At 43.0% G+C, this 25,701-nt stretch overlaps 1 protein-coding gene across 1 annotated transcript in view; it reads left to right on the top strand.

Moving 5' to 3' along the window:
• Window positions 1-17,802: 17,802 nt before the first annotated feature.
• Window positions 17,803-25,701, top strand: part of dynlrb2 (dynein light chain roadblock-type 2) — a 29,288-nt gene continuing 21,389 nt past the window's right edge. Inside the window, exon 1 of the mRNA XM_078544625.1 lies at window positions 17,803-17,903. Coding sequence (XP_078400751.1) covers window positions 17,901-17,903 — 3 coding nt within the window. The 5' untranslated portion in view covers window positions 17,803-17,900. The remainder of the gene's footprint in view (window positions 17,904-25,701) is intronic.

Genomic DNA, 25,701 nt, shown 5'->3' with positions numbered 1-25,701 from the left:
AGCATCTGTGGAGAGAGAAATAGAGTTAATATTTCTTTGGTATTTTTTAGGACATCCTTGGGATGAAAGCAAAATACTGCTGGAAGCCTGAATTCAGAGCAGGATGCTGGATTAGGATTGCCAACTCTAGTTGTATTCCTGGAGGTTTCATCACATCACCTGCCCCCATGGAGGGAGGCAGCACAGATATTTTGGACCGTCGTCGGGCCGGAGGAAATTACAGAGCTAGCAAGGGGAGAGGCCAAGGTGGGATTTGAAAAGAAGAATGAGGTGACGGCACAGTGGTATACAGTTGGGAGAGAATTGCCCTGGGAGCCCTCATCATCAACTCCAGTCCCCGTTAAATCTCATGGTAACAGGCCAAACAAGGGCAAACCTGTTGATTACCACGTACCGACCCCCACAACTGATGAATCACTACTCCTCCATGTTGAACACCACTTGGAAGAAGCACTGAGGGTGACAAGGGCACAGGAGTGGGAGCCTTCAATGTCCATCACCAAGAGTGGCTCAATAGCACCACCACAGGCTGAGCTGGCCGAGTCCTAAAGGACGTAGCTGCTAAACTGGGTCTGTGGCAGGTGGTGAGGGAACCAACAAGAGGGAAAAACATATTTGACCTAATCCTCACCAACCTGCCTGCCGCAGATGCATCTGCCCATAACGTTATCGGTAGGAGTGACCACCGCAAAGTCCTTGTGGAGACAAAGTCCCACCTTCACATTGAGGATACCCTCCATCGTGTTGTGTAGATTGCTAAATGGGATAAATTTCTAACAGATCTAGCAACTCATGACTAAGGCACTGAGGCGCTGTGGGCCATCAGCAGCAGAATTATACTCAACTGCAATCTGTAACCTCATGGCCCATGTTATAATATGGCAGGTGGTAATTGCCAGGCTGACCAAATCCCAAGAGAAACTTGGTCAAACTATCACAATGATTTGCAATTTGTATTTTTATTACAAGTAGGTATGTGTACTGAAGTCAGAACTAAAGATTCCACTACCACTTTTGAAGATTTTAAATATTAAATTAAAACATTTATTAATAAAATAAGAGAACACTTAAACACACAAGATTACAGTTACACAGTTAAATTTAGTCTTACAACATTTCCCAAAAGATTTCTACTTACCTAGACTTACAGATAAAACACCCTTTTCTGGGCAACAGTCTCTATAGATTCTTAATCTATAAAACATCCAATAATATTACTACAAGGCATCCACTGTTGCTATAGGGATGGTATGTCACAGGGCTTCTCTCTCCCTCTCACTAGACAATGGAAATCCAAGGCTTATAACAAAACCTTGCTTTCTGGAACAAGAACCACTTCTCTGTAGTGGCTAGAGGCTGCTTCCTTCACAGGCCTGTCTTCGCACAGCACACTCTTCAAGACCTCACATGGCCACACCTCTCATACAGCTTTCAATCTTTCCTTAAATATGTTTTTTTCCTCTTTCATCTTTAAACCCATTGTTCTTAACTTTCTTTGGAAGTTACCCTTCCCAGAATATAAAAATCTTTCATATTGTCTCTATGGGCACAACTTTTGGGAAAAATAAACTTAATAACTTTGCTTTATTCATTTATGATATTTGCCAATTGTAAACTTCCTGTTATTTCCCTTTCAATTTCAACAGCTAAAAATTCAACTCCTCGTTTATCTCCTAATGCAAATTTCTATTCATGTTGTATTTACATGTAATCCATCTTATCAAGTTCAGCTCCACTTCAAAATGCCTGCTTTTACACTTAAGTCCTTTGATGATTTAAACCTTGCAATCTGACTGTCTTCAGTTTAAATATATCAGTCACACACATATACAAAAATACACACAGCCCCCACAAGCCTGCTTCACAGTATCCCACAGTAATATTGGAAAAAAATTAGATTTTCTTTACACCCGGCATATCCCCCACTCTACCATTACCACCAAGCCAGGGGATCAACCATAGTTCAATGAAGAGTGCAGGAGAGCATGCCAAGAGCAGCACCAGGCCTGCCTAAAAACGCCAACCTGGTGAAGCTACAACACAGGACTATTTGTGTGCCTAACGGCATAAGCAGCAAGTGATAGACAACCAACGGATCAGATCTACATTCTTCAGTCCTGCCACATTCAGTCGTGAATGGTGGTGGACAATTAAACAACTCAATGGAGGAGAAGGCTCCACAAATATCCCCATCCTCAATGATGGAGGAGCCTAGCCCATCAGTTCAGTGCAAAGATAAGGCTGAAGCATTCGCAACAATCTTCAGCCAGAATTGCCGAGTGGATTATTCAGCTTGGCCTCTTCAAGGTCCCCAGCATCACAGATGCCAGTCTTCAACCAATTCGTTTCACTCTGCATAATTTCAAGAGACAGCTGAAGGCACTGGATACTGCAAAGGCTACAGGTCCTGATAATATTCCATGAATAGTACTGAAGACTTGTGCTCCAGAACTTGCTACGCCCCTAGCAAAGCTGTTCCAGTAGAGCTATGACACAGGCACCTACCCGGCAATGTGGAAATTGCCCAGGTATGCCCTGTACACAGAAAGCAGGATAAATCCAAACAGGCCATTCTCGCCGCATCAGTCTACTTTCCATCATCAGGAAGCTGATGGAAGGTGTTATCAACAATGCTATCAAGCAGCATTTGCTTAGCAATAACCTGCTAACTGACCCTCAGTTTGGGTTCCGCCAGTGTCACTCGGCTTCTGAACTCATTACAACCTTGGTTCAAACATGGACAAAAGAGCTGAACTCCTGAGGTAAGGTGAGAGTGACTGTCTTTGACATCAAGGCAGCACTTCACTGAGTGTGGCATTAAGGAGCCCTAGCAAAACTGGAGTCAATGGGAATCAGGGGGAAACTCTCCAGTGGTTGGAGTCATACCTAGTACAAAGGAAGATGGTTGTGATTGTTGAAGGTCGATCATTTCAGTTCCAAGACATCACTGCGGGAGTTCCTCAGGGTACTGTCCTAGAACCAACCATCTTCAGCTGCTTTATCAATGACCTTCCTTCCATCTTAAGGTCAAAAGTGGGGATGTGCGCTGATGATTGTACAATGTTCAGCACCATTCATGACTCCTCAGATACTGAAGCAGTCCATGTCCAAATGCAGCAAGACCTGGACAATGTCCAGGCTTGGACTGACAAGTGGCAAGTAACATTAGAGCCAAACAAGTGCCAGGCAATGATCATCTCCAACAAGAGAGAATCTAACCATTGCCCCTTGACATTCAATGGCATTACCATCGCTGAATCCCCCACTATCAACATCCTGGGGGTTACCATTGACCAGAAATTGAACTGGACTAGCCATATAAATACTGTGGCTACAAGAGCAAGTCAGAGGCTAGGAACCCTGCACTGAGTAACTCACCTCCTGACTCCCAAAGCCTGTCCACCATCTACAAGGCACACGTCAGGATTGTGAAGGAATACTCACTTCTTGCCTGGATGAGGGCAGCTCCAGCAACACTAAAGAAGCTTGACACCATCCAGAGCAAAGTAGCCCACTTGATTGGCACCCATTTCACAAACATTCACTCCCTCCACCACCGACAATTAGTAACAGCAGTGTGCACTATCTACAAGATGCACTGCAGAGGCTCTTTAGGCAGCACCTTCCAAACCTATAACCACCACCACCTAGAAGGACAAGGGCAGATACATGGGAACACCACCACCTGGAAGATCCCCTCCAAGCCACTCACCATTCTGACTTGGAAATATATCGCCATTCCTTCACTGTCACTGGGTCAAATTCCTGGAACTCCCTCCCTAATAGCACTGTGGGTGTACCTACACCACACGGACTGCAGTGGTTCAAGAAGGCATCTCACCACCACCACCTCAAGGGCAATTAGGGAAGGGCAATAAATGCTGGCCTAGCCAGTGAAGCCCACATCTCATAAATGAATTTTTTAAAAATTGAGGCATTGCTCAATTGGGAGCTGATGTAGGTCAGTGAGCACAAGGTAATATATGATATGGGCTTGGTGTGAGTTGGGGCACGGGCAGCATGGTTTTGGATGTCCTCAAGTTTACAGAGGGTAGAATGGGAGGCTGGCTGGGAGTGTGTTGGAACAGTCAAGGCTAGGGGTAACAAAAGCATAGATAATGGGTTCAGCAGCAGTTGAGCTAGGCAAGGGCAAGAGTTGGGCACGTACAGTGTTGGAAATAGGCAAGCTTGGGTGATGATGCCGATGTGTGGTCAGAAGCTCATTTTGTGGTCAAATATGGACACCAATGTTACAAACAATCTGATTTAGCCTAAAAACAGTTGCTAGGAAGAGGGATGGAGTCAGTGTCTTGGGAACAAAGTTTATGGTGGGAACCAAAGATCAAAGACTTCAGTCTACCTGATAGTATGAAAGAAATTTCTGCTCATCCAGTACTGGATGTCGGACAAGCAGTCTGATAATATCGAAACAGTAGAAAGGTCAAGAGAGGTGGTGGTGAAATAAAGCTGGGTGTCATCAGAGTCCAAGTGGAATTAATGCTGTGTCGAGATGATGTCACCAAGGAGCAACATATAGATGAGAAATAGAAGCAATAAAAAAGGCAGCAAGTGCTACAACGCACAACCAAGATGTTATATAGCACTAACAAAAATGCTGGCACTGACCCCAATGATTGATTCTACAAACTGATTATCTGATTTGATTGTTGTTTTCCTAATATTATTATTTTCTAAGCCAGTCTATTCTGCCTTTTAAATGATATTTTAAAATTAAATGTTTATTACAATTTTCTTTTGTAATGCATACATATATAACATACATTGCCCTCAGGACACAAGAAGACAATGTAAACAACAGCAGCCTTCGCCTTAACCAAAGTCAAAAATATGGCTTAACAAGCCCCTGGAGAACAATATCTAAACTATAGGCAGCAACAATTCATCTGGAAGAACACAAATGTTCCAGGATGACAGAGGAGAGAAAGAAAGAAAAGCAACAAGCTGCGCTGTTTCTAATCTATGGGTCAAGGGGTACAAGGTTTCAGTGCGCTACATGTATTCCCTATCTCTTTCAACAGAGCTTGGATTCAGTATGGGAATTCTGCAGAGCGGGATCAAGTAGCTGAAGGCACAGCCACCATTAATGGGGCAAAAGGACAGAGGGACATACAAACGAGACCAATCAGAGGTATAGAGAGTACAGAAGGGGCCTGTAGAAAGTCGGCGAGATAATAAGGTCCTGATGGGATTTAAGCGGAAGGATGAGAATTTTTTTAAGATAATAAATCAGTGAGAATGGTTGCGATGGACAAGCATGACTTGGTGTGGGGTGGGATATGGTAGAGGCAGCTGAATTTTAGAAAAATTGAAATTTATGTAAGGTTTTCTGCAGTGAGGAGCAGCAGCATCACGGGGAGTGGCAAGGGCACTAAGGGAGTAGCAGCCAGTAAACAGGTGAGTGAAATCTGGGGAATTTACAGTGTATGAAAGGAACATAGGAACAGGAGTAAGCCATTTAGCCCTCGAGCCTGGCCCACCATTCAATGAAATCATGGTTGATCTGCAACCTAACTCCATACCCCTTAATATCTTTGGCTATCAAAAATCTATTGATCTCAGTTTCAAAAGTAACAATTGTTCCAGCATCAATTGCTGTTTGCAATTGTTGGATGGCAGGACACTCAAGGTACAGCTCTAGTGGGGGTGGGCTGGAAAGACTGACAGGGCATTACAGTTATAGATTTAAAAATAATGGAAATAGGTGGGAAAAGAAAAATCTATATAAATTATTGGAAAAAACAAAAGGGAGGGGGAAGAAACGGAAAGGGGGTGGGGATGGGGGAGGGAGTTCAAGATCTAAAGTTGTTGAATTCAATATTCAGTCCGGAAGGCTGTAAAGTTCCTAGTCGGAAGATGAGGTGCTGTTCCTCCAGTTTGCGTTGGTCTTCACTGGAACAATGCAGCAAGCCAAGGACAGACATGTGGGCAAGAGAGCAGGGTGGAGTGTTAAAATGGCAAGCGACAGGAAGGTTTGGGTCTTTCTTGCGGACAGACCACAGGTGTTCTGCAAAGTGGTCGCCCAGTTTGCGTTTGGTCTCTCCAATGTAGAGGAGACCGCATTGGGAGCAACGAATGCAGTGGACTAAGTTAGGGGAAATGCAAGTGAAATGCTGCTTCACTTGAAAGGAGTGTTTGGGCCCTTGGACGGTGAGGAGAGAAGAAGTGAAGGGGCAGGTGTTTCTATAGCTGAAGCTTGACATCTACCCCCTTGTATTCTATTTCTCTAGATATAAAGACCAACATTCCAATAACCTTTTTGATTATTTTCTGTATCTGTTCATGACATTTTAATGATCTATGCACCTTTAGCCTCCCTCCCAAGCTGCTTTGGATCACAATAAAAACAAAAATGCTGGAAAAACTCAGCAGGTCTGGCAGCATCGCTGGACTCATAGGGACTTGAAACGTTAACTCTGTTTCTCTCTCCACAGATACTGCCAGACCTGCTGAGTTTTTCCAGCATTTTTTGTTTTTATTTCGGATTTCCAGCACCCACAATGTTTTGTTTTAATTGCTTTGGACCACTGCTGTTTCGAGCTTTACAACATTTAGTAATCAATCTATTCAGCATGCCCAAGAAAGAAAAACCCTTACAAAAGGCATTTTCTAAAATAGCATCACAATGAAAACTTGTTATTCAAACTGACTAGAACTTTGTGGTTTTGCTCTAAGTATAAGTAAATGGAGTGGCCACAACAGGTTGGGTTTGCATGAACATAATACTAAAACACACTTTTAAGTCAAACCTAAGGCCATCACTAAATGTCTTTTTTTGCAAAAATATACTTTATTCACAAAATATCTAAAAGAACATTACAAAACATTTCAAAATGGTCATTATAGAAAGTACAATGATATTCAAATTTTCTACATTTGCACTCAGAGGTGCTTCAATACAGTTATGATACATGTAATATTTACTGTGTACATTCAAAGTGAGTCATAAAGCCTGAGGGGGTCTATACAATTCCCAGCCCCTCAGTGCACTATGGTATGAAAGGTCCCCATTGTGCTTCTGTGGCGGCTGCCCCAAGCTTTAGTGCATCCCCCAGCGCATAGTCCTGGATCTTGGAATGTGCTAGTCTGCAGCACCAGGTCGAGGACAACTCTTTGCACTGGAAGAGCAACAAGCTTCGGGCAGACAAAAGAATGCCTTCCACCGAGTTTATGGTCTTCTAGCCACAATTGTCTCGGTGTGCACCCCTGGGATCCGCCCTTAGGGCACAGGGTTCTGTGTCTTAGAACTACTCGGGATGAACTTTGACAAAAACCATTGCATCTCCCTCCAGATCTTCTTTGTAAAGGCAAACTCCAGAAGAAGGTGTACAACGGTATCTTCCCCGCCACAGCCCCACCTTGAGGGCAACTTACAGAGGGGGGTGAGACTCCTGGTGTTTAGGAAGGATCTAACGGGGTATGCTTTTCTCACCACTAGCCTAGCTACATATTGGTGTTTGAAAGCTCTGGTGATGAGGCACTCTGCCAAATGATTTTGACAGTCTGTTCAGGGAACGATTGGACAGGATCCACCATCTCCTATTCCCGCAGGGCCTCTAGGAAGTTACTTGCAGACCAATGCCTGATGGACTTGGGGTCAAAGGCATTTCTCTGCATAAATTTTTCCATGAGGGACAGGTGGTCTGGCACAGTTCAACTACTTGGAGTGTTCCGCGGCAACGTAGCCACACCACACTTCACCACACCAGGGGCAGGTAGAACCTCAGCACGTAGTGCCACTTGGTGTCTGCATACCGAGGGTCTACGCACAGCTTAATACAGCCACACACAAAGGTGGCCATCAGGATGAGGGCAATGTTGGATACGTTTTTATCCCCCTTATTCTAGAGGTTTGTTCATCGTGTCCCTGCGAATACAGTCCATTTTTGATCTCCAGATAAAGTAGAAGCTGGCTCGGTTGTTTGCCACAGCACAGGAGTGAGAAATGGACCAGACCTGTGCCACCTACAGCAACACCAAGAGAGCCTCAAACCTGATGACCAGGTTCTTACTCACATAGGAGAGGGGGCATCACTCCCACATGCTCGGTTTTTGTTTGACCATAGCTACTCGCTTCTTCCAGTTTCTAATGAATGCCCCGATCCTTCCACATACCGGCACCTTCAGGCAGTCTGACCTGATGGTGAAGGGGACAAAGGATTGTCAGCCCAGTTCCCAAAGAACATAGCCTCTTACCACGATTTACCTTGGCTCCTGAGGCCAGTTCGAGCTGATCGCAGATGTTCAGCAGTCTGCATGCTGACAGCAGATCCGAGCCGAACATGGTGATATTGTCCACGCACAGGGAGGCTTTGACCTGAGTGCTTCCACTGCCCAAGATCGTCACTCTTCCTATGCCTAAATGCTTCCTGGTGGACTCAGCAAAGGGTCTATGCAACACACGAGCAGGACCAGGGAGAGAGGGCAGCCCTGCCTGACTCTAGATTTAATTGGAAAGCTTTCCGATTCCCACCCATTTATTGAAGCTGCGCCACTGATGTTTGTGTAGAGCAGTTGGATCCAATTGCAGATTCCCTCCCAAACCCCATTTCACAGAATCTTTACAGTGCAGGAGGAGGCCATTCAGCCCATCGGGTCTGCACTGATTCACTGAAAGAGCATTCTACCTAATCCCACTCCCCTACCTTATTCCCGTAACCTTGCATTATTTCTTTTCAGATAGCAATCCAATTCTCTTTTGAATACCTCGATCGAACCTGCCTCCACCGCCCTTTCAGGAAGCTTGTTCCAGACTCCAACCACCCTCTGGGTGAAAAATATTCCCTCACATCAACTCTGCTCCTTTTGCCCGTTATTTTGAGTCTATGCCCTCAAGTTCTTGAAGTACTCTTGAATGGGAACAGTTTCTCAATATTTACCCTGTCCACACCCCTAAGGATCTTGAATACCTTTATCAAGTCTCCTTTCAGCCTTCTTTTCTCCAACCTCAACCTCTCCAATCTATCCTCATAGCTACAGTTGTTCATCCCTGGAATCATTCTTGTGAATCTCCTTTGTACTCTCTCCAATGCCTTCACATCCTTCCTCAGGTATGGCAGCCAGAACTGGATGCAGTTGTCTAGATGAAGCCTAACTAGTGTCTTATACAAGTTTAACATGACTTCCTTACTCTTGTACTCAATGCCCCTATTAATAAAACCTAGGATACCATATGCTTTATTAACTGCTCTCTCAACATGCCCTGCCACCTTCAATGATTTACATACACATACACTGAGGTGCCTTTGTTCCTGCACCTCCTTCAGAGTTTCTCCCTTTATTTCATACACTCTCTCCACATTCGTCTTGCCAAAATGTATCACCTCACACTTCTCTGCATTGAACTTCATCTGCCACATGTCTGCCCAATCCACCAATAATTCTATGTCCTTTTGAAGTTCAAGACTATCCTCATCACAGTTGACAATGCTTCCAATCTTTGTATCACACACAAATTTTGAAATCATGCCCTGCACACCACAGTCTAGGTCATTAATATACATCAGGGAGAGCAAGGGTCCCAACACTGACCCCTGGGGAACTCCACTACAGACCTTCCTCCAATCTGAAAAATAACCATTTATCACAACTCTCTGTTTCCTGTCACTCAGCCAATTTCTTATCAAAGTGCCTACTTTCTCTTTTATTCTATGAGCTAGAATTTTACCCACAAGTCTATTGTGTGGCACTCTATTAAATGCCTTTTGAAAATCCATTTACACCACATCAACAACATTGCCCTTATCAATCTTCTCTGTTACCTCCTCAAAAAACTCCAGCAAGTTAGTTAAACATGATTTTCCTTTAATGAATCCATTCTGGCTTTCCTTAATTATTCCACACCTGTCTAAGTGAATATTGATTTTGTCCCAAACTATAGTTTCCAGAAGTTTTCCTACCACTGAAGTCAATTTGACTGGTCTGTAGTTGTCGGCATTATCCTTGCACCCCTTTTTGAACAAGAGTGTAACATTTGCAATTCTACAGTCCTCCAGCACCACCCATGTCTAAGGAAGACAGGAAGATTATCACTAATGCCTCTGAGATGTCCACTGTCACCTCCCTTAGAATCCTCAGGTGCATCTCATCCGGTCCTGGTACCTTATCAATTTTAAGTAAAGAGAGCCTTTCTAATAGCTTCCCTTTCTCAGTTGTAAATTCCTCAAGTGTACCAGTTATCTCCTCCCTCACATCGGCCTGGGTAGCATCCTCTTCCTTTGTAAAGAAAGATGCAAAGTACTTGTTTAATACCTCTGCTACTTCTCCTGCCTCCACATGCAAGTCTCCTCTTTTAACCCTAATTTGAAGAGCACATCCATCATATACGTATGCAATATTCTGTCAAAGGCCTTCTCCTGGTCTAGGCTAATGAGGCAGGTGTCCACACCCCTGTCCCGTATATAGGCTGTATGAGAAATGGATGTTTTTTAAAAATATTTTTGAGAAATATTGTGTTACTCTGTGGAAAGCCTGTATTTGTGTGTGTTTATGTGTGTGTGTGTGTGTGTGTGTGTGTGTGTGATTTAATTAAACTGGGCAGAGATTAATAGGAGACAGATTGTCTGGGGGGTTTAAAATGTGAAAAGAATAGAGGTGCTTGTTTGAGGTCTAAGTAAATAGGTTAGATCTACAATTTGCATTTTTAAATGAGTTGAGAGTTTGTTTGAATATTAAAACAGAGTCAGAGGTATGCAACTTGCAGGAGTTCCATAGGTAAATAGAAAGGGGAGGGGGGTGGGGTTATTATATTTTATTGACTCAACAGCAAAGACAAGATAGAGATATGAAAGATTTTATATTTAGAAGGATTTGAGTATCAAAGAGTGTGAGAACAATGGAATTTGAGATGAAAGGGGTAAAAAGGTATTTTAAAGTTACTGTGGAGAGCTTAGGATAGCTATAGCTGGAGCTGCTGTTTGAGCTGTTGAGATAGCAACTGGAGCTGTTTGGGCTGTTGAGTTGGGAGCTGATAACTCTGGGTTGGGAGGAGATGCAGTTTGAATCAACCATCCAGTCAAGCCAGAAAAGTCTTGTGCTACAAAAAACAGTTTCATTCTGAAGTTTGGTTTTCCACAGCAGAGTGGAAGCGAGTTACAGGTCATGTGGTATGCCTTTATTGAAGCCACAGCAGTTTGCCTTAGGTAATATTACTGGATTTTATAACTAAACATCTTTAAGCGGGTGTTACCTGGAAGGTGTTTACATGTGGGTCCGACCAAGTGGAGAGTTTTTTGGGGGGAATGTTTTGTAAGACTAACCTTAACTGTGTAACTGTAATCTTGTGAGCTTAAGTTTTCTTTTATTCTTGTTAATAAAACTTTTACTTTTAATTTTTTTAAATCCCAAAAGCGTTACTGGATCTCTTACTGCTGATATCGGTACATCTTCTCATTTTCAGAATACAAAAAAAAAGGGTATGGTCCGTAAGGCCTTTGGGATTTGGCTTCCGCAGCAATTAACATTGGCTGTGGTCATAACACTTGAATAGCACAAGGTTATCAGAGATCTTCCTGCCTGATACAGTGCAGATCTGGTCTGGGTAGATCACCAACTCCAGAAAAGATTTGGCCCGATTGGCGATGACTTTGGACAGAATTTTATAGTCCAAATTCAACAGTGAAATGGGTTGCCAAGTTCTAATTTCCTCCCTTTCCCCCTTCGGCTTGGAGACGAGGGCGATGATGCCTTTCCTCATGGATTCTGACATGCTGCTGGCCAGAAGCATACTCTCGTACACTTCCAGCAGGTCTGGGCCGATAGAGTCCCACAGAGCTGAATACAACTCAGCCAATATGCCATTGCTTTCGGGAGTTTTACTCTTCTCAAAGGGCCTTAATCAGCACATCCAGAGTTAATGGTTTGTCTAGACTCTCCCACGTATTGTCATCTAAGACCTCCGTGATAGAGGACAGGAAGGACTGGGAGGCCATGCTGTCTGTGGACTTCAGGTCATACAATCCGGCATAAAAGGATTTGCTGATTGTCAAAATGTCGGACTCTACTGAGCCGTCTTCTTCCTTCAGGCTGCTGATCACAGCTCTCTTTGTACCTTTTGGAAGAAGAAATGCGAGCACATCTCATCCTGCTCCATGGAGTGGACTCTGGACCGGAAGATGATCTTGGAGACCTCTGAGGCAAAGAGCGAGGCTTTCTGGCTCTTTATCTCTTGGAGATCCTCCTCATCGACTGCAGCTGGAGCAGATTCTGCATGCTTTTCTGGAGTCAAGACAATTTCCCTCTGATCCTTTCTAGCCTTCTGAACACCTTTGAGGAAGAAAAACCTCTTGATGTTCTCCTTGATTGCTTCCCACCGGTGTGTCGGGGACTCAAAGAGGGGTTTAGTCGTTCTTCAATCTTCGTAATCCCTTCTGAGTTCCTCAATGGTTTTCTGGGGTCAACAGTTTCATGTTCAGCTCCCATGTCCACTTGCCAACCCTCTGGTCTTTCTGTAAGTGACAGTCAGCCAGCAGGAGTTAGTGGTCATTAAATGTCATCCCTCTAGACTTGTCCTGGACATTCAGTGACTGACCCAGTGCCTAGTCCTGGGTGATTTCCCATATAGTCAACACAGGCCATCGCTCATCCATTTTGGCCCTTACCTTCCAGTCATCAACAGTGCAAGGAAGATGCAATGGAACTTCTGTAAAGCTGATTGGCAAAAATGCAGCTAGACCTTGGACTACATCATTGTAACTCAACCTATCCATAAGATACCTGTGGAAGATATACATAAGCGCTTTCACGGTGCCATTCACAAAGCTGCTTGCACAGCCATCCCTTGCGGCTACCAACCCACCTATGCCCCATACCTTGATACAGAGAATACAGCACTCCTAAAAGAATATGAATCACCTGGTGACCCTGACATAGCAGACCACCTCATCGAGTCTCTCAATGCTGCACACTATGCAAGATGGGAGGAAACAACAGCAGGGTTCAATTTCACTCATTCCAGTTGGAAGTGCTGTAGCCTTATTCACCACCTTGGAGCAGCCCAAAAATCACCTGTATTAAACCGCCCATCAATCACCCCAAACCAAGTTGCTCACCATTTGCTCAATATAGCAAAGGCACCATTGGATAAGAAAATGCACCTTCTGTAATGAACTGAATAAACAACGCCAGCAACATACAGAACATGACAGTCCTAATCCCTTCAAGATCATAGAACTGGGGGCAGCATTAAGGGACCTGAAATGTGGCAAAGAAGCAGGATATGACAGCTTTGCACTAGAATTCCTGAAACAACTCGACCCCTGTGCTCAGATTGGGCTGACTTAGTTCTACACAAGAATCACCAGCTCAAACTCACTCCCGCAAGTGTGGCATACCAAAATCTGGAAAAGATCCACCAGCTATCGACCGATTTGACTACTTTCGGTGTGCTTTAGGATCTTTGTGCGTCTTATCCTGCAATGCATATCTCCAGAAGTAGAGACCATCCTTAATGTCGACCAAGCCGGTTTCCATAAGGGGCGCAGCACATGTGATCAAGGTCTGGCACTCACCATCTACATCGAAAATGGCTTCCAAATGAACTTGAAGACAGGCATGATGCTATTGGACCTCACAGCCGCCTACGATACAGTGTGGCACACTGGTCTGCTCCTAAAGCTGTCCATGCTGCTTCCAACCTAGGTCAGGAAAGTTGTTGAAACACTCCTTCGCAACAGACGCTTTGGAGTCCATCTTGGACAAGGGAGAAGTGCACGGAGAAGACAAGCCAACAGGCTACCACAGGGTCCAGTGCAAGCCCCAATCCTGTTCAACTTACATAAAAATGACCTGACAATAACCATATCCCACAAGTTCATAGATGCTGATGGCATCTGTTGTGCCACCTAAGCCCCGTCCTTCTGCACCCTGGCCCAGATCATTAACGAAGATGTTACAAAGTTGACAGATTAATGCAGCACATGGCAATTTACATTGAATTCCTCTAAAACTATATCCAGTGTACTCCACCTCCATTCTGCCAGTGCCAAAAAAGAATTGCATGTTTACATAGATGGTCAGAGACTAAAGAATGACCCCAACCCAACATACTTGGGAGTCACTCTAGATCGGTCCCTGTCCTTTCGGGAACACCTGAAGAAAACAGCAGCAAAGGTAAAAACCAGAAACAACTTATTAACCAAACTTGCTGGGTCTACGTCTGGTGCAGATGCCACGATACTCCGGACCTCAGCACTTGCCTTATCATACTCCACAGCAGAGAACAGTGCACTTCTCTGGCACAGGTCATCACACGCATATCTTGCTGACATGCAATTGAATACAACAATGCACATCATGACTGGAACTTTCCGGTCAACACCCCTGCCCTGGCTTCCTGTCCAAGCTGGTTGAAAGCATCTGTGATGCACCTCACTTACCACTCCACAATGATATATTAAATTCACCTACTGTCTGCCTTCCATCTTGGTGCCCCATATGGAGTAATGCCTCTGAGCAAGGTCTACCAGCAGACATCCTTTGGAACAAGGAATGAAAAATAAGTTGCCTGTGACAAACCCCACCTGTCAAATAGCAGACTTTGATCCAGCACAGCAGGAGAGGTCCTTGCTAAACAGGATCAGGACAAGTCAGGGTCCTGTGCAGCCAATCTTCACTGCTGGGGCCTCCGTACTTGTGCAGAGATGCAAACATTGCTGCCAAGGAGTGTCCCCTCGACAGACTAAGTAGTAGACTAATTTTTTTTTATTTTTTAAAAATATACTTTATTCATAAAATATCAGGAAGAACATTACAAAACATTTCAAAATCGCCATCACAAAAAGTACAATCAGGTTCAACTTTTATACATGGATCACGAGGTGCATCAATACAATCAATGAATATTACAATCATTTCAATATGGTCATTACAGACAATCAGACAATGGTATTGGAGTTATCAACATACATCATGTTGTACTCTGAGGTGCTTCAATACAATTATAATACAATTAGTATTCAATGCATACATTCATTGTGAGCTGTACACTCTCAACAGTTCCCGGCCCCTCGGTGCACAATGGCAGAAAGGTCTTAGACAGCGACCTTTCCCCATTGCGCCTTTGCAGCGGCTGCCCCAAGCTTTAGTGCATCCCTCAGCCAGTCTGCAACACTTGGTTGGGGACAACTCTTTGCACTGGAAGACTAACAAGTTTCGGGCAGACCAAAGAGTGTCTTTCACCGAGTTGATGATCCTCCAGCTGCATTTGATGTTTGTCTCGGTGTGTCCCCCAGGGAACAGCCCGTAGAGCAGAGTCCTGTGTCACAGAACTGCTCGGGATGAACCTCGACAGAAACCACTGCATCTCTCTCCAGACCTTCTTTGCAAAGGCACAATCCACAAGTAGGTGAACAATGGTCTTGTCCCCACCACAGCCACCTCGAGGGCAACGTGCAGTGGGGGTGAGACTCCTGGCGTGTAGGAAGGATCTGATGGGGAGGGCCTTTCTCACCACCAGCCAAGCTACGTCTTGTTGCTTGTTGGAAAGTTCTGGTAATGAGACATTCTGCCAAATGACTTTGACAGTCTGCTTGGGGAACCATCCCACAGGATCCACCCTCTCCTTTTCCCGCAGGGCCTCTAAGACGTTATGTGCCGATCACTGCCTGATGGACTTGTGGTCAAAGGTGTTTCTCTGCATAAATTTTTCCATGAGGGACAGGTGGTATGGCATGGTCCAACTACTTGGAGTGTAAGTAATAGACTCATTTTTTTTTGAAAAATATACTTTATTCATAAAATATCTGGAAGAACATGCCAAAACATTTCAAAATCACCATCACAAAAGTACAATCAGATTCAACTTTTACACATGGATCACAAGGTGCATCAATATAATCAATATTACAATAATTTCAATATGGTCAATGCAGACAATCAGACAATGGTATTGGAGTTATCAACATACATCATGTTGCACTCTGAGGTGTTTCAATACAATTATAATACAATTAGTATTCACTGAATACATTCATTTTGAGCTGTACAGCCCGAGGGGCTCTAAACAATTCCCAGCACCTCGGTACCCTGTGGCAGAAAGGTCTTAGACATGGACCTTTCCCCATTGCGCCTTTGCAGCGGCTGCCCCGAGCTTTAGTGCGTCCCTCAGCACGTAGTCCTGGACCTTGGAATGTGCCAGTCTGCAACACTCGGTCGGGGACAACTCTTTGCGCTGGAAGGCCAACAAGTTTCGGGCAGACCAAAGAGCGTCTTTCACCGAGTTGATGATCCTCCAGCTGCAGTTGATGTTTGTCTCGGTGTGTGTCCCCGGAACAGCCCATAGAGCACAGAGTCCTGTGTCACAGAACTGCTCGGGATGAACCTCGACAGAAACCACTGCATCTCTCTCCAGACCTTTGCAAAGGCACAATCCACAAGGAGGTAAGTAGTAGACTAATTATCTTAAATTCAGCTAATGAAGAGGCAATCACTTGGCTGTGCGGATTTACCTTCACTACCATGCCTAGACTCACAGACTACCCTTTTTAGGTCCAAAGTGGATGACCTCACATTTGCCAACATTGAGAACTATTTCCCACAGTTTTGCCCATTTACTTAATCTATGGAAATCCCTTTGTAAATTTATACTTCCATCCACACTACTTAAAATAACACCTTTATTTGAGTCATTGGCAAATATGCAATTGTGCCTTTCCATCCCATTATTTAAGTCATTCTTAAATTCAATGAATATTTGAGGCACCAACATAGATCCTTGTGTGACATCACTTGTCACATGTTGCCAATCAGCGTACCTGCCTATAATCCCTACTGTCCCCTTCCTTATTTATGGACTCAAAATTCCTCACACCTCTACAAATCCCTCCTCACTCTTGGTTTCCCCTCTTCATTGCCCTCGATTTCCCTTCCCGCAGGTGGCTGGTTCTCAGAACTTCTCAGACAACAACTGTTGGTGCAAAACTACAAGCAAAGCTAGACAACTATAAAGGATCTAAACTTTATAAGGTGAATGTAATAACCTTCAAGAACACCTCCAACCAGAGTTGGAAACCTTAGCCACAGTGACCAACTCTTATGAAATAAAATAAGGGACACTTTGACCATGGGGGTAGGGGCAGCGGGCTGGTGACCATAGTGTCCGGGGTGGGGGCGGTTCTGACCATAACTCCCCCTGGTTGCTTGTGGAGAAAGTTCTCACTAAAGAAAACAGGCAAAATCAAAAAGAGGATCCCAGACTCAGTCACTGTGCTAGAAGGAAGGGACATGCTTGAGGGATGCAGGAGAAACAATCAAAATAAGGGACAATCCCTTAAACAATGAGACAGACAGTTGGTCACTCCCTTAACCCAAGCTGTCAAAAGCAGGAAAATAAGTGTTTTGCCACTTAACCCCCCGCCCAAACTGTACCCCAATCACCTCCAATTCCAATTATTTAAACATTATTTGTTAAGGGTTTCAATTAACTCCTATCACGAGCAAAGCAAACTATATAATTCAAGTACAGTTCTGATGAAGAGTCATACGGGCTCGGAACGTTAATTCTTTGTCTTCCTCTCCACAGATGCTGTCAGGCCCGCTGAGTCTTGCCAGCTATTTGTGTTTTTGTTTCAGATCTCCAGCATCCGCGCGTTATTTTGCTTTTATATAATTCAAGTCACGCTCTACACCCAACTCTTGACCCTACACATTCAACACGAATTTGTCAAGTACTGTGGTCATAATCCTATGATTAGTTTAAGTGGCGGGCTGAACGGTTACTCCAAGCTCCAGTTGCAGATCTGCTCTCATCACCCACCGCTTCCCTGACCCCGCCCCCCCCTTAACTACAGGCTATTGCATCCGGGTCAAGAGGCATTTCCGGTTCCGCCTAGCAACCGCTCGTTGTACCGGTGTGTTGTTCCTGACTGGGACCTCGGGAGGAGACGATGGTAAAGCAAAAAGAGGGAAAAAAAATATTATTATTTAATGAGGCCCGGGGGGGCGGGGGGCGGGGGGCGGGGGGGGGGGGGGGGAGAAGTAGGTTATTCTTTGAAGGGGTGCCAATGCCATTTCCTAATGCACCCCCGCCCGCCCTGTCAGCATCCGAGCCTCTGAATGTCCAGCACTGGGCCGGGGGAATGACGTTGACTCAGGGCCTGGGGCTGGGTTTAAAGCTGTGTCTGTTTCAATATCATGTCCTTGTTTACCATGTAAACTGAACCCGTTCTGCTCAACCCATTTAAATATACTTAAAGCCAAAACAACACACCGTCCTTGGCGGTTTTAAACGACAAGCTCTCGTAGGGATGTTTTTTGGAAATGGCTTTTTGTTTTAAGGGTTTCCCTGTCTCTCGGGCGTGTGGCTGTATTGATTTTAGCTTTTAACATTTTAAAACTGCGATGCCGAATTACCCCTTGCCAATTCCACCCCGTTTTTTTTAAAAAAGAAAAAAGTAGCTGTGGGTTTCTGTCCAGTTTGGGGTTAGTTGGATCTTAGACTCAGCAATGGGGTAAATTATTTTCGAATTATTTTGTTGCCATCAGTTATGGTGGGTAGGTGAGTTCGTGGCAGTGTATCTGTTTTCGGTTGTAGAATAAGCTCGAGCAGTCTCATTACAGGTTTTGCCCCTCTAAATATGTGTTGTTTCTGGGGAGCTGTTGAGCCGAGTAGTTTTAGGGTTAAGGGGTGGTCATTGCTGATTGAAGCAATTTGCGGTACTGATCTAAGAGCACCATTTGTATATTGACAAAAGTGTTTTTCCCAGCAGTGTTCTTGTATCAATATGCCAAGTAATCCTGCTAAAAATTAAAAATAGCATAACATAAATAGGAGCAGGCCATATGATCCCTCAAGCCTGCTGTGCCAAAGATCATGGCTGACCTTTGACCTAGCCTCCACTTTCTTGCCCAAGTTCAAAATTCTATCTCCCTGAACGTACTCCAACTGGGCATCCCCAGCTCTCTGGTATAGAGCTTTTCAAAGATTCACAGCTGATCTTGCCTCCCCATCTCTGTCTGAAATAACCTGAGACCATACTCCCTAGTTCTAGACTCTCCAACCAGGGGAAATAACCTTGTGGCATCTACTTTTCAAAATCCTCAGAATCTATGTTTCCATGGCATTCATCTATGCTCCAGAGAGCATTGACCCATTACACTCAATCTCTTATCATTGGGCAAGAAACAATCCAGCATCCTCTTTCTTTTTAATACTTTCATATGATGTGGGCAATGGTCTTAAGGTCAGTATGTGTTGCCCATTCTTGACTGTCCTTGAACTGACTGGCTCACTGGGCCATTACAGAGGCCTGAAATGAGGCCAGTTGAGTCAACCACATTATTGTAGGCCAGACCAGGTAAGGATGGCAGATTTCCTTCCCTAAGGGACAGTAGTGCACCGGATGGGTTTTTGCAACAATTGACGATTACCATTACTGAGACCAGCTTTCTATTCTCAGATTTATTAATTGAATTTAAATTTCATCAGCTGCTATGGTGGGATTTGAACATGTGTCCCCCAGAGCATTAGCCTGGGCCTCTGGATTTCTAGTCAAGTGATATTACCACTACTACTATACTGCCTCTCTCCTCTCCCCATCTCCCCACTGTTAAAGGAGTCAAAGACAAAAGCAATGATAAATAGAATTGTGCTTGTTTGAAAAACTCAACTGAGATCTATAAATTTCCTTTTGTAACTGTCTTTGTTTGCAAGTGATGCAACCCTTGAAAACACAGTTTAGTTCAATGACAAAAAATTACATCCTGCACAGAAGCGTGTTCAATTTTTTTTGATGTGTAAGCTGTTTGGTTTCTTTAATAATTATTGTACCTTCACGGTAAGGTGTCTGCTAATTCATGGCTCCTGCCGATTGCCTACCTACTGTCCTCCCTCTGCTGATGAATCAGTGTTGAACACTACTTCGAAGAAGCACTGAGCCTGTAGGGCACAGAATGCATTTTGGATGGTATTTCAATGTCCATCATCTAGAGTAGCTTGGTAGCACCACTACTGACCAGGTTTACCAAGTCCTGAAGGATATACCTGCCAGAGTAGGCATACAGCAGGTGTAAAAGAATCAACACTAGGCGAACCTGAAATGAGGTACCAACCTAATGCAAACTACAGCACAGGACTACAGCAGAAACAGCGTACTATAGACAGCCCACAACCAGAGGATCAAATCAAAGCTCTGCAGTCATGCCACAACCAGCTGTGAAAGGTGTAGACAGTGAAACAACCATCCTGATCCTCTTTGATGTCAGAACCCAACATGTCAATTAAAAAGACATCTTCAGAGGTGCTCAGTGGATGATGATCCTCCACCACCACCTCCTCAGATCCACAGAATCATAAATATCAGTTTTCAGTCAATTCAATTCACCAGTTTGATAGCAAGAAATGGCTGAGCACATTGGATATGGCAAAGGCTGCAAGCCCTGACAATGTATTGACTATAATATTGGAGATATGCTCCAGAATTAGCTGTATCCATAGCCAAGTGTAAAGGAAATATCATTTTTTTCCTAATACTGTGGGATACTGAAGCAGGTTTGCATGTGCGTGTGTCTAATTTATTTAAACTAAAAATGGCCAGACTGCAAGGTTTGAATCATCAAATGAGTTAAGTGTGTAAAGAAAAACAGGCATTTTGAAATGGAGATGGGTAAGCTAAGATGAGGTCTCAGCAGCTGCAGTGTGAATGGAATTTACATTTGTAGATAAGTTGTTTGATTTTCAAAGTGACATGGTAAGATGTTTTACAACTGGCAAGATAAATAAGGCAAAGTTATTAAGTTTTTTAGTCCCAATTAGCAAAGTGCTGGCCATAAGGATGTCATGAAGATGTAATAATTTTCATAATATTGGAATTTATTGTAAGATAGAGTAATAGTGGGATGTGTCTGTGTCTATGTGTGTGTGTGAGACTTAATTGAATTAGTCAGTGCTTTGATGTAAGAAGAGAAGTTAGGTTTGAAGTGTTAATTAGGTAAACATAGGGAAGCTTAGAAACATAGGTTTCTAAATAAATAAATCAGACTAGATTGTTTTCAAAGGAGGGGGTGAAATGTGTCACCCAGCCAGGTGAAGTTTAGAAACAGTGTGTTAATTTTTCCCAAAGATTACTGGTAAAACTTAGTGTTATGAGAGGTTTTTATTATCAGAAAGATAAAATCCAAAGACACAATGAAACAATGGCTATTTGCGTTCAAAGAGGAAAATATGTATAAAGGGGTGAAGGCTGTGTGTAAGGGAAGGCATTTTAAGATCCTACAAGTGTGAAAAAGCCTTCGGCATCTATGCCTCAAGCTGCTGTCTTTGAAGGACTAAAGTTAAGAAAACTAACTTTGAATTCGACTTGGTCAGGGTGCCATGAAGCGATTAATGTATATAATATTTTGGAAAACATTTTTCTTTTAAAATAGAGGTTTAGTCTGCAGGTATGTCTTAATTGAATTAAAGCCAGCTAGATGCATTATGTATTAGTTTTGATATTTGAGAGAGATAGCGTGCATTTGCATTTTTTTGAATAGAGCGTTCAAGTGGGGTGAAAATTGACGCCTTTCTAGCAGCTACCAAGCAATATGTTTATTTTACTAATAAAATTGGTATTATGAGAGGGGTTTCATTGTTAAAAGGTGAAGTTCAGAGAGGCTGTTGATACAATGAGAATTAACATTCAATGGGGCTGGTAGGTATAACTTCAGTAGTTTTCGATCGTTAAGGCAGAGGCAATGTAAGATCAAAAGGCCTTCAACTGGCTCCACAGTGAAAAGAACCTCATTTTGAATTTGTACGGTGAAAATGCTTTTCCTAGTGTTTGGTTAAGTCTATGGGTTGCTGTTGCCTTTAATGGAGATTAGTTTGGGAATTTAAGCAATGATAGTAATTTGTAGCCATGTATACATATATTTTAACCTGTGTAAACTAATAAAATGTTTCATTTAGTTTTAATGTAACACATTGAGAACTAGTGGTCTGATTCCTGAGTTTAGTGTCGCATCTCAAACATAACACTTTAAACAACTGTCATAACCAATAACTTTAAGTTTCCCTCTGGAATTTTTAAAATAACTCTGCTTTACTAACTGCATTGGTCATAACAAGGGTATCATGTTTCTTTGCCTGGGCCTTTTAAAATCTGTGTTTTACCGTTGCCTTAACGAAAGTGCATCTGGGAGTTAGATTGAATAGGGGTTATCATAGTAATTTGTAGGTCTATGTATGTATTTAAAAACTTCTTCTTAATGTTTAATTTAGTTTTATAAAAACCTATAAGACTTTGGTGGTCTTATTACTACTGAATTCAAGGCATGCATCTCAAATTCCTACAAACTGCAAAACAATTGTGGCAGTTATTTCAAGTTTCTGGGATTTTTGGGATTTGAACAACTCAGCATTTTCCATCGGCTGTGCCATAACAAAGGACGACAAGAAAGATTTTTATATTCTGGGGAACTGTAACTTGTGAAACAATGCGATTTAAAGATCAAAAGAGTAAATACATTTAAAGAAAGATGGAAAGCTGTATGGTGAGTGGCCCTGTGAGATTTTGAGAGGTGGGCTGTTGTGAAATAGACCTGTGAAAAAGCAGGCTCTATCCACCCCAGAGAAGTGCTGGTTTGATCCAGAGTGCAAGGTTTTGTTAAAAGCCTTGGAGTTCCATTGTTGATGGGAGAGGGAAGCTGTGAAACGCCTCCCATATAGCAACAGTGGGTGCTTGTGGTAATATTGCTGGATGTTTTATAGACTAAGAATCTATTTGGACTGTTCCCTAAAAGGGGTGTGTAGTTAGGAGTCTAATTAAGTAGAAATCTTTTGAGAACTGTTATAAGACTAAGTTTAACTGAAATCTTGTGTGTTTAACTTTATCTTTTCTTTTGTTAATGTTTTAATTTAATCTTTAAAATCTCTAAAGGTGGTAGTGGACTCTTCTGACTTCAGTGTACATACCTTCTCGTAATAAATACAAGTTGCAAAATTGTTGTGATAGCCTGGCCAAGTTTCCCTTTGGGATTTGGTCAGCCTGGCAAATACCACCTGCCATATTGTAACAGAAGCCATACTGTTCCAGTACAGCTATAACGCTCATATGCCTGACAATGCGGAATATTGCCCAGGTATGTCCTGTCCACAAATAGAACAACAAATCAAATCTGGCCAATTACCGCCTCATCAGTCTACTCTTATCTGCAAAGCAATTGAAGGTGGTGTCAATAATTCTATCAAGCACCACTTGCATACAAGTAACCTGTTCACTGATGCATAGTTTGGTTTCCGCCTGGACCACTCATCCCCAGGCACCATTACAACCTTGTTCCAAGCATGGACAAAAATGCTGAATTCCAAAGGTGAGGCAAAAGTAACTGCTCTTGATATCATGGTAACATTTGACTAAGTGTGGCATCAAGGAGCCCTTGTAAAATTGAAGTCAGTGGGAATTGGGCTTGTTGTGGTGGGTGGTGTTATGGGGGTTGGAGTCAAACAAGGAAGATGATTGTGGTTGTTACAGGCCAATCATCTCAGCCTAAGGAATTTTTCAGGGTTGTGTCCTGGGCCTAACCATCTTCTGTTGCTTTGTTATTGACATTCCCTTCATCATAAGGTCAGAAATGGGAATATGGAAATATATTGCCTTTCCCTGTGGTCACTGGGAGAATATCCTGGAGCTGCCTACCTAACATCACACAATCTGCAGCCTTTTAAGAAAGTGGTGGACCGCCACGTTCTCAAAAGCTATTAGAGCAGGAAATAAATGCTGGCCTTGCCAGCCACACTTGCATCCATGAATGAATAAGAAACATGGAATATTACAGACTTTTGAGACCTATCCCTTTTTTGTTTTATTTTTGCCACTAACTACTACATATGATTATTTTTTTCCCCTGCCAGTTGTGCAGTGTTTTGCTGTTCCACAGTGTAATGGAATAGGTGTTGTTAACTATCAACCTGGATCTCGGGCTAAACTGTGAAGAGTCCTGTGAGAAAATAGTGCCTTCCTTCCTGACACCTCAGTTGGGTAAGGGGAACTAATTCTTTTTAAATGAAACCTATCCTTTTTTAAAAAAATTCATGCTCCCTCCTATATTATTTTAATTGCTAAGGCACACACTGACCCAGCTATAACCTTTTGTTTTTCTATCGATGCCTCTATCTCCTACTTTCAGTTTAGCTGCGATCTTCAAGGAAATTACCAGTTGAAGCTCGTGCGCTGTCTGTGGTAAAGCAAGTTTTAAAGGCATCTAATGATCTATTTATTCCATGGACAGCTATTACTATGCATCACTTCTGAAAGCTACAATGTATGCACCTGAGTACTCTGATCCAAGGAATACTTGCGTGCTAAACTGAAATGTTTCTAGCAGGGTTGGTTGGCTAACTCCTTAAATGTTTGGTAACATTCTGTACTTTTGTCACTATGTGTGGCATAGCAGGCTTTGTAATGCTGCCAGCTTAGTGTGGCCTGTAAGTGCTTTGTTACTGCCACTTCCAATCCAAGCATCGCCAGCTGGTGAATGGAGTCAGTGTTTCAAGAAAAATTAATTTGATCATATTTAAGAAAATTGTTCGAATAAATGTTTGATTCCAAAACTATCAAACACTGTTTGAGGCACAAGAAGTTGTTTTTAGACTGTACATAAATCATATATTGTAAATGAAATGAGTAAAACTGTTTTTTATTTTTTCATCGGATCAAGGAGTCGCTGGCAAAGCCAGCCTTTGTTGCCTATCCCTAATTGCCCTAGAGAAGGTGGCGGTGAGCCATCTATGACTGAGTGGCTTGCTGGGCCATTTCAGAGGGCAGTTAAAACTCACATAGCTGAGAGCCTGGAGTTACATGTAGACCAAACCAGGAAAGGATGGCAGATTTCCTTTCCTGAAGGACATTAGTAAACCAGGTGGGTTTTTGCGGCAGTCATTATTTCATGGTCATCATCACTGAGACTAGCTTTCAATTCCAGATTAGTTGATTTAATTGAATTTAAATTCCACCAGCTGCCATGGAGGGATGTGAACTTATGTCCCTAGAACTTTAGCCTGGGCCTATTAATTACTAGTCCAATGGCATTACCACTATGCCACCATCTTCCCCATCTTTGATAGATTTGTTAGTTATTGGCTGCTATCTCGAATTGAATTTATAACGCTAATATACTTAATGGAAAAAAAACTCAGGTAGATTCTTATTTTCCCCTTTAGTTTCTTGTGGGTTTACTTCCCTTCTGTTTTCCACTTGTACTGCTGGGGGAGCCCATTTCCTGGTGTCTCACCTATTTTTGAGACAGTCATCAAGATGTATGTCAATGCAGTATAGACTGGCTGGACAATTGTGTTTCTCCCCTTCCCTTTATTTCAGATAAGTATCTTTCTCAAATGGGTGACCAAAGTTTGAAATATTTGTATTCATGTGAAATTATAACTTTGTACCACCTTTGGATTTGATGCTTTTTCTCTGGTAACATGTGGTTCACTTGCTGTTAGCTTGAATCTAGGTCTTTCCCTTATGTTCCCTTGTCTCTTGTGAAACTTGCTTCTTCTCTTCAATGTTTTCAGCAGTGTCTCACCTTCTCATTTTTGTATCTCCCTCACATCTTCCCTCATTCAGTCTTGCTATCATATTGTCTCTATTACTTTTTGATTCCTCTTTTTATTTGCCCTGTGTTGCTCTGAAATGACTCTCTCCCTTCCTTTGTCCCTTTTTATGTACCTTTCTCACACTCTTTCATCTAATTTTAGGAAGCTGGGTC

Source organism: Cetorhinus maximus, chromosome 6 (assembly GCF_964194155.1).
Source record: "Cetorhinus maximus chromosome 6, sCetMax3.hap1.1, whole genome shotgun sequence".
Lineage (NCBI taxonomy): Eukaryota > Metazoa > Chordata > Chondrichthyes > Lamniformes > Cetorhinidae > Cetorhinus > Cetorhinus maximus.
The sequence above is the reverse complement of the archived record's forward strand: the minus strand, read 5'-3'. Positions and strand labels throughout refer to the sequence as shown.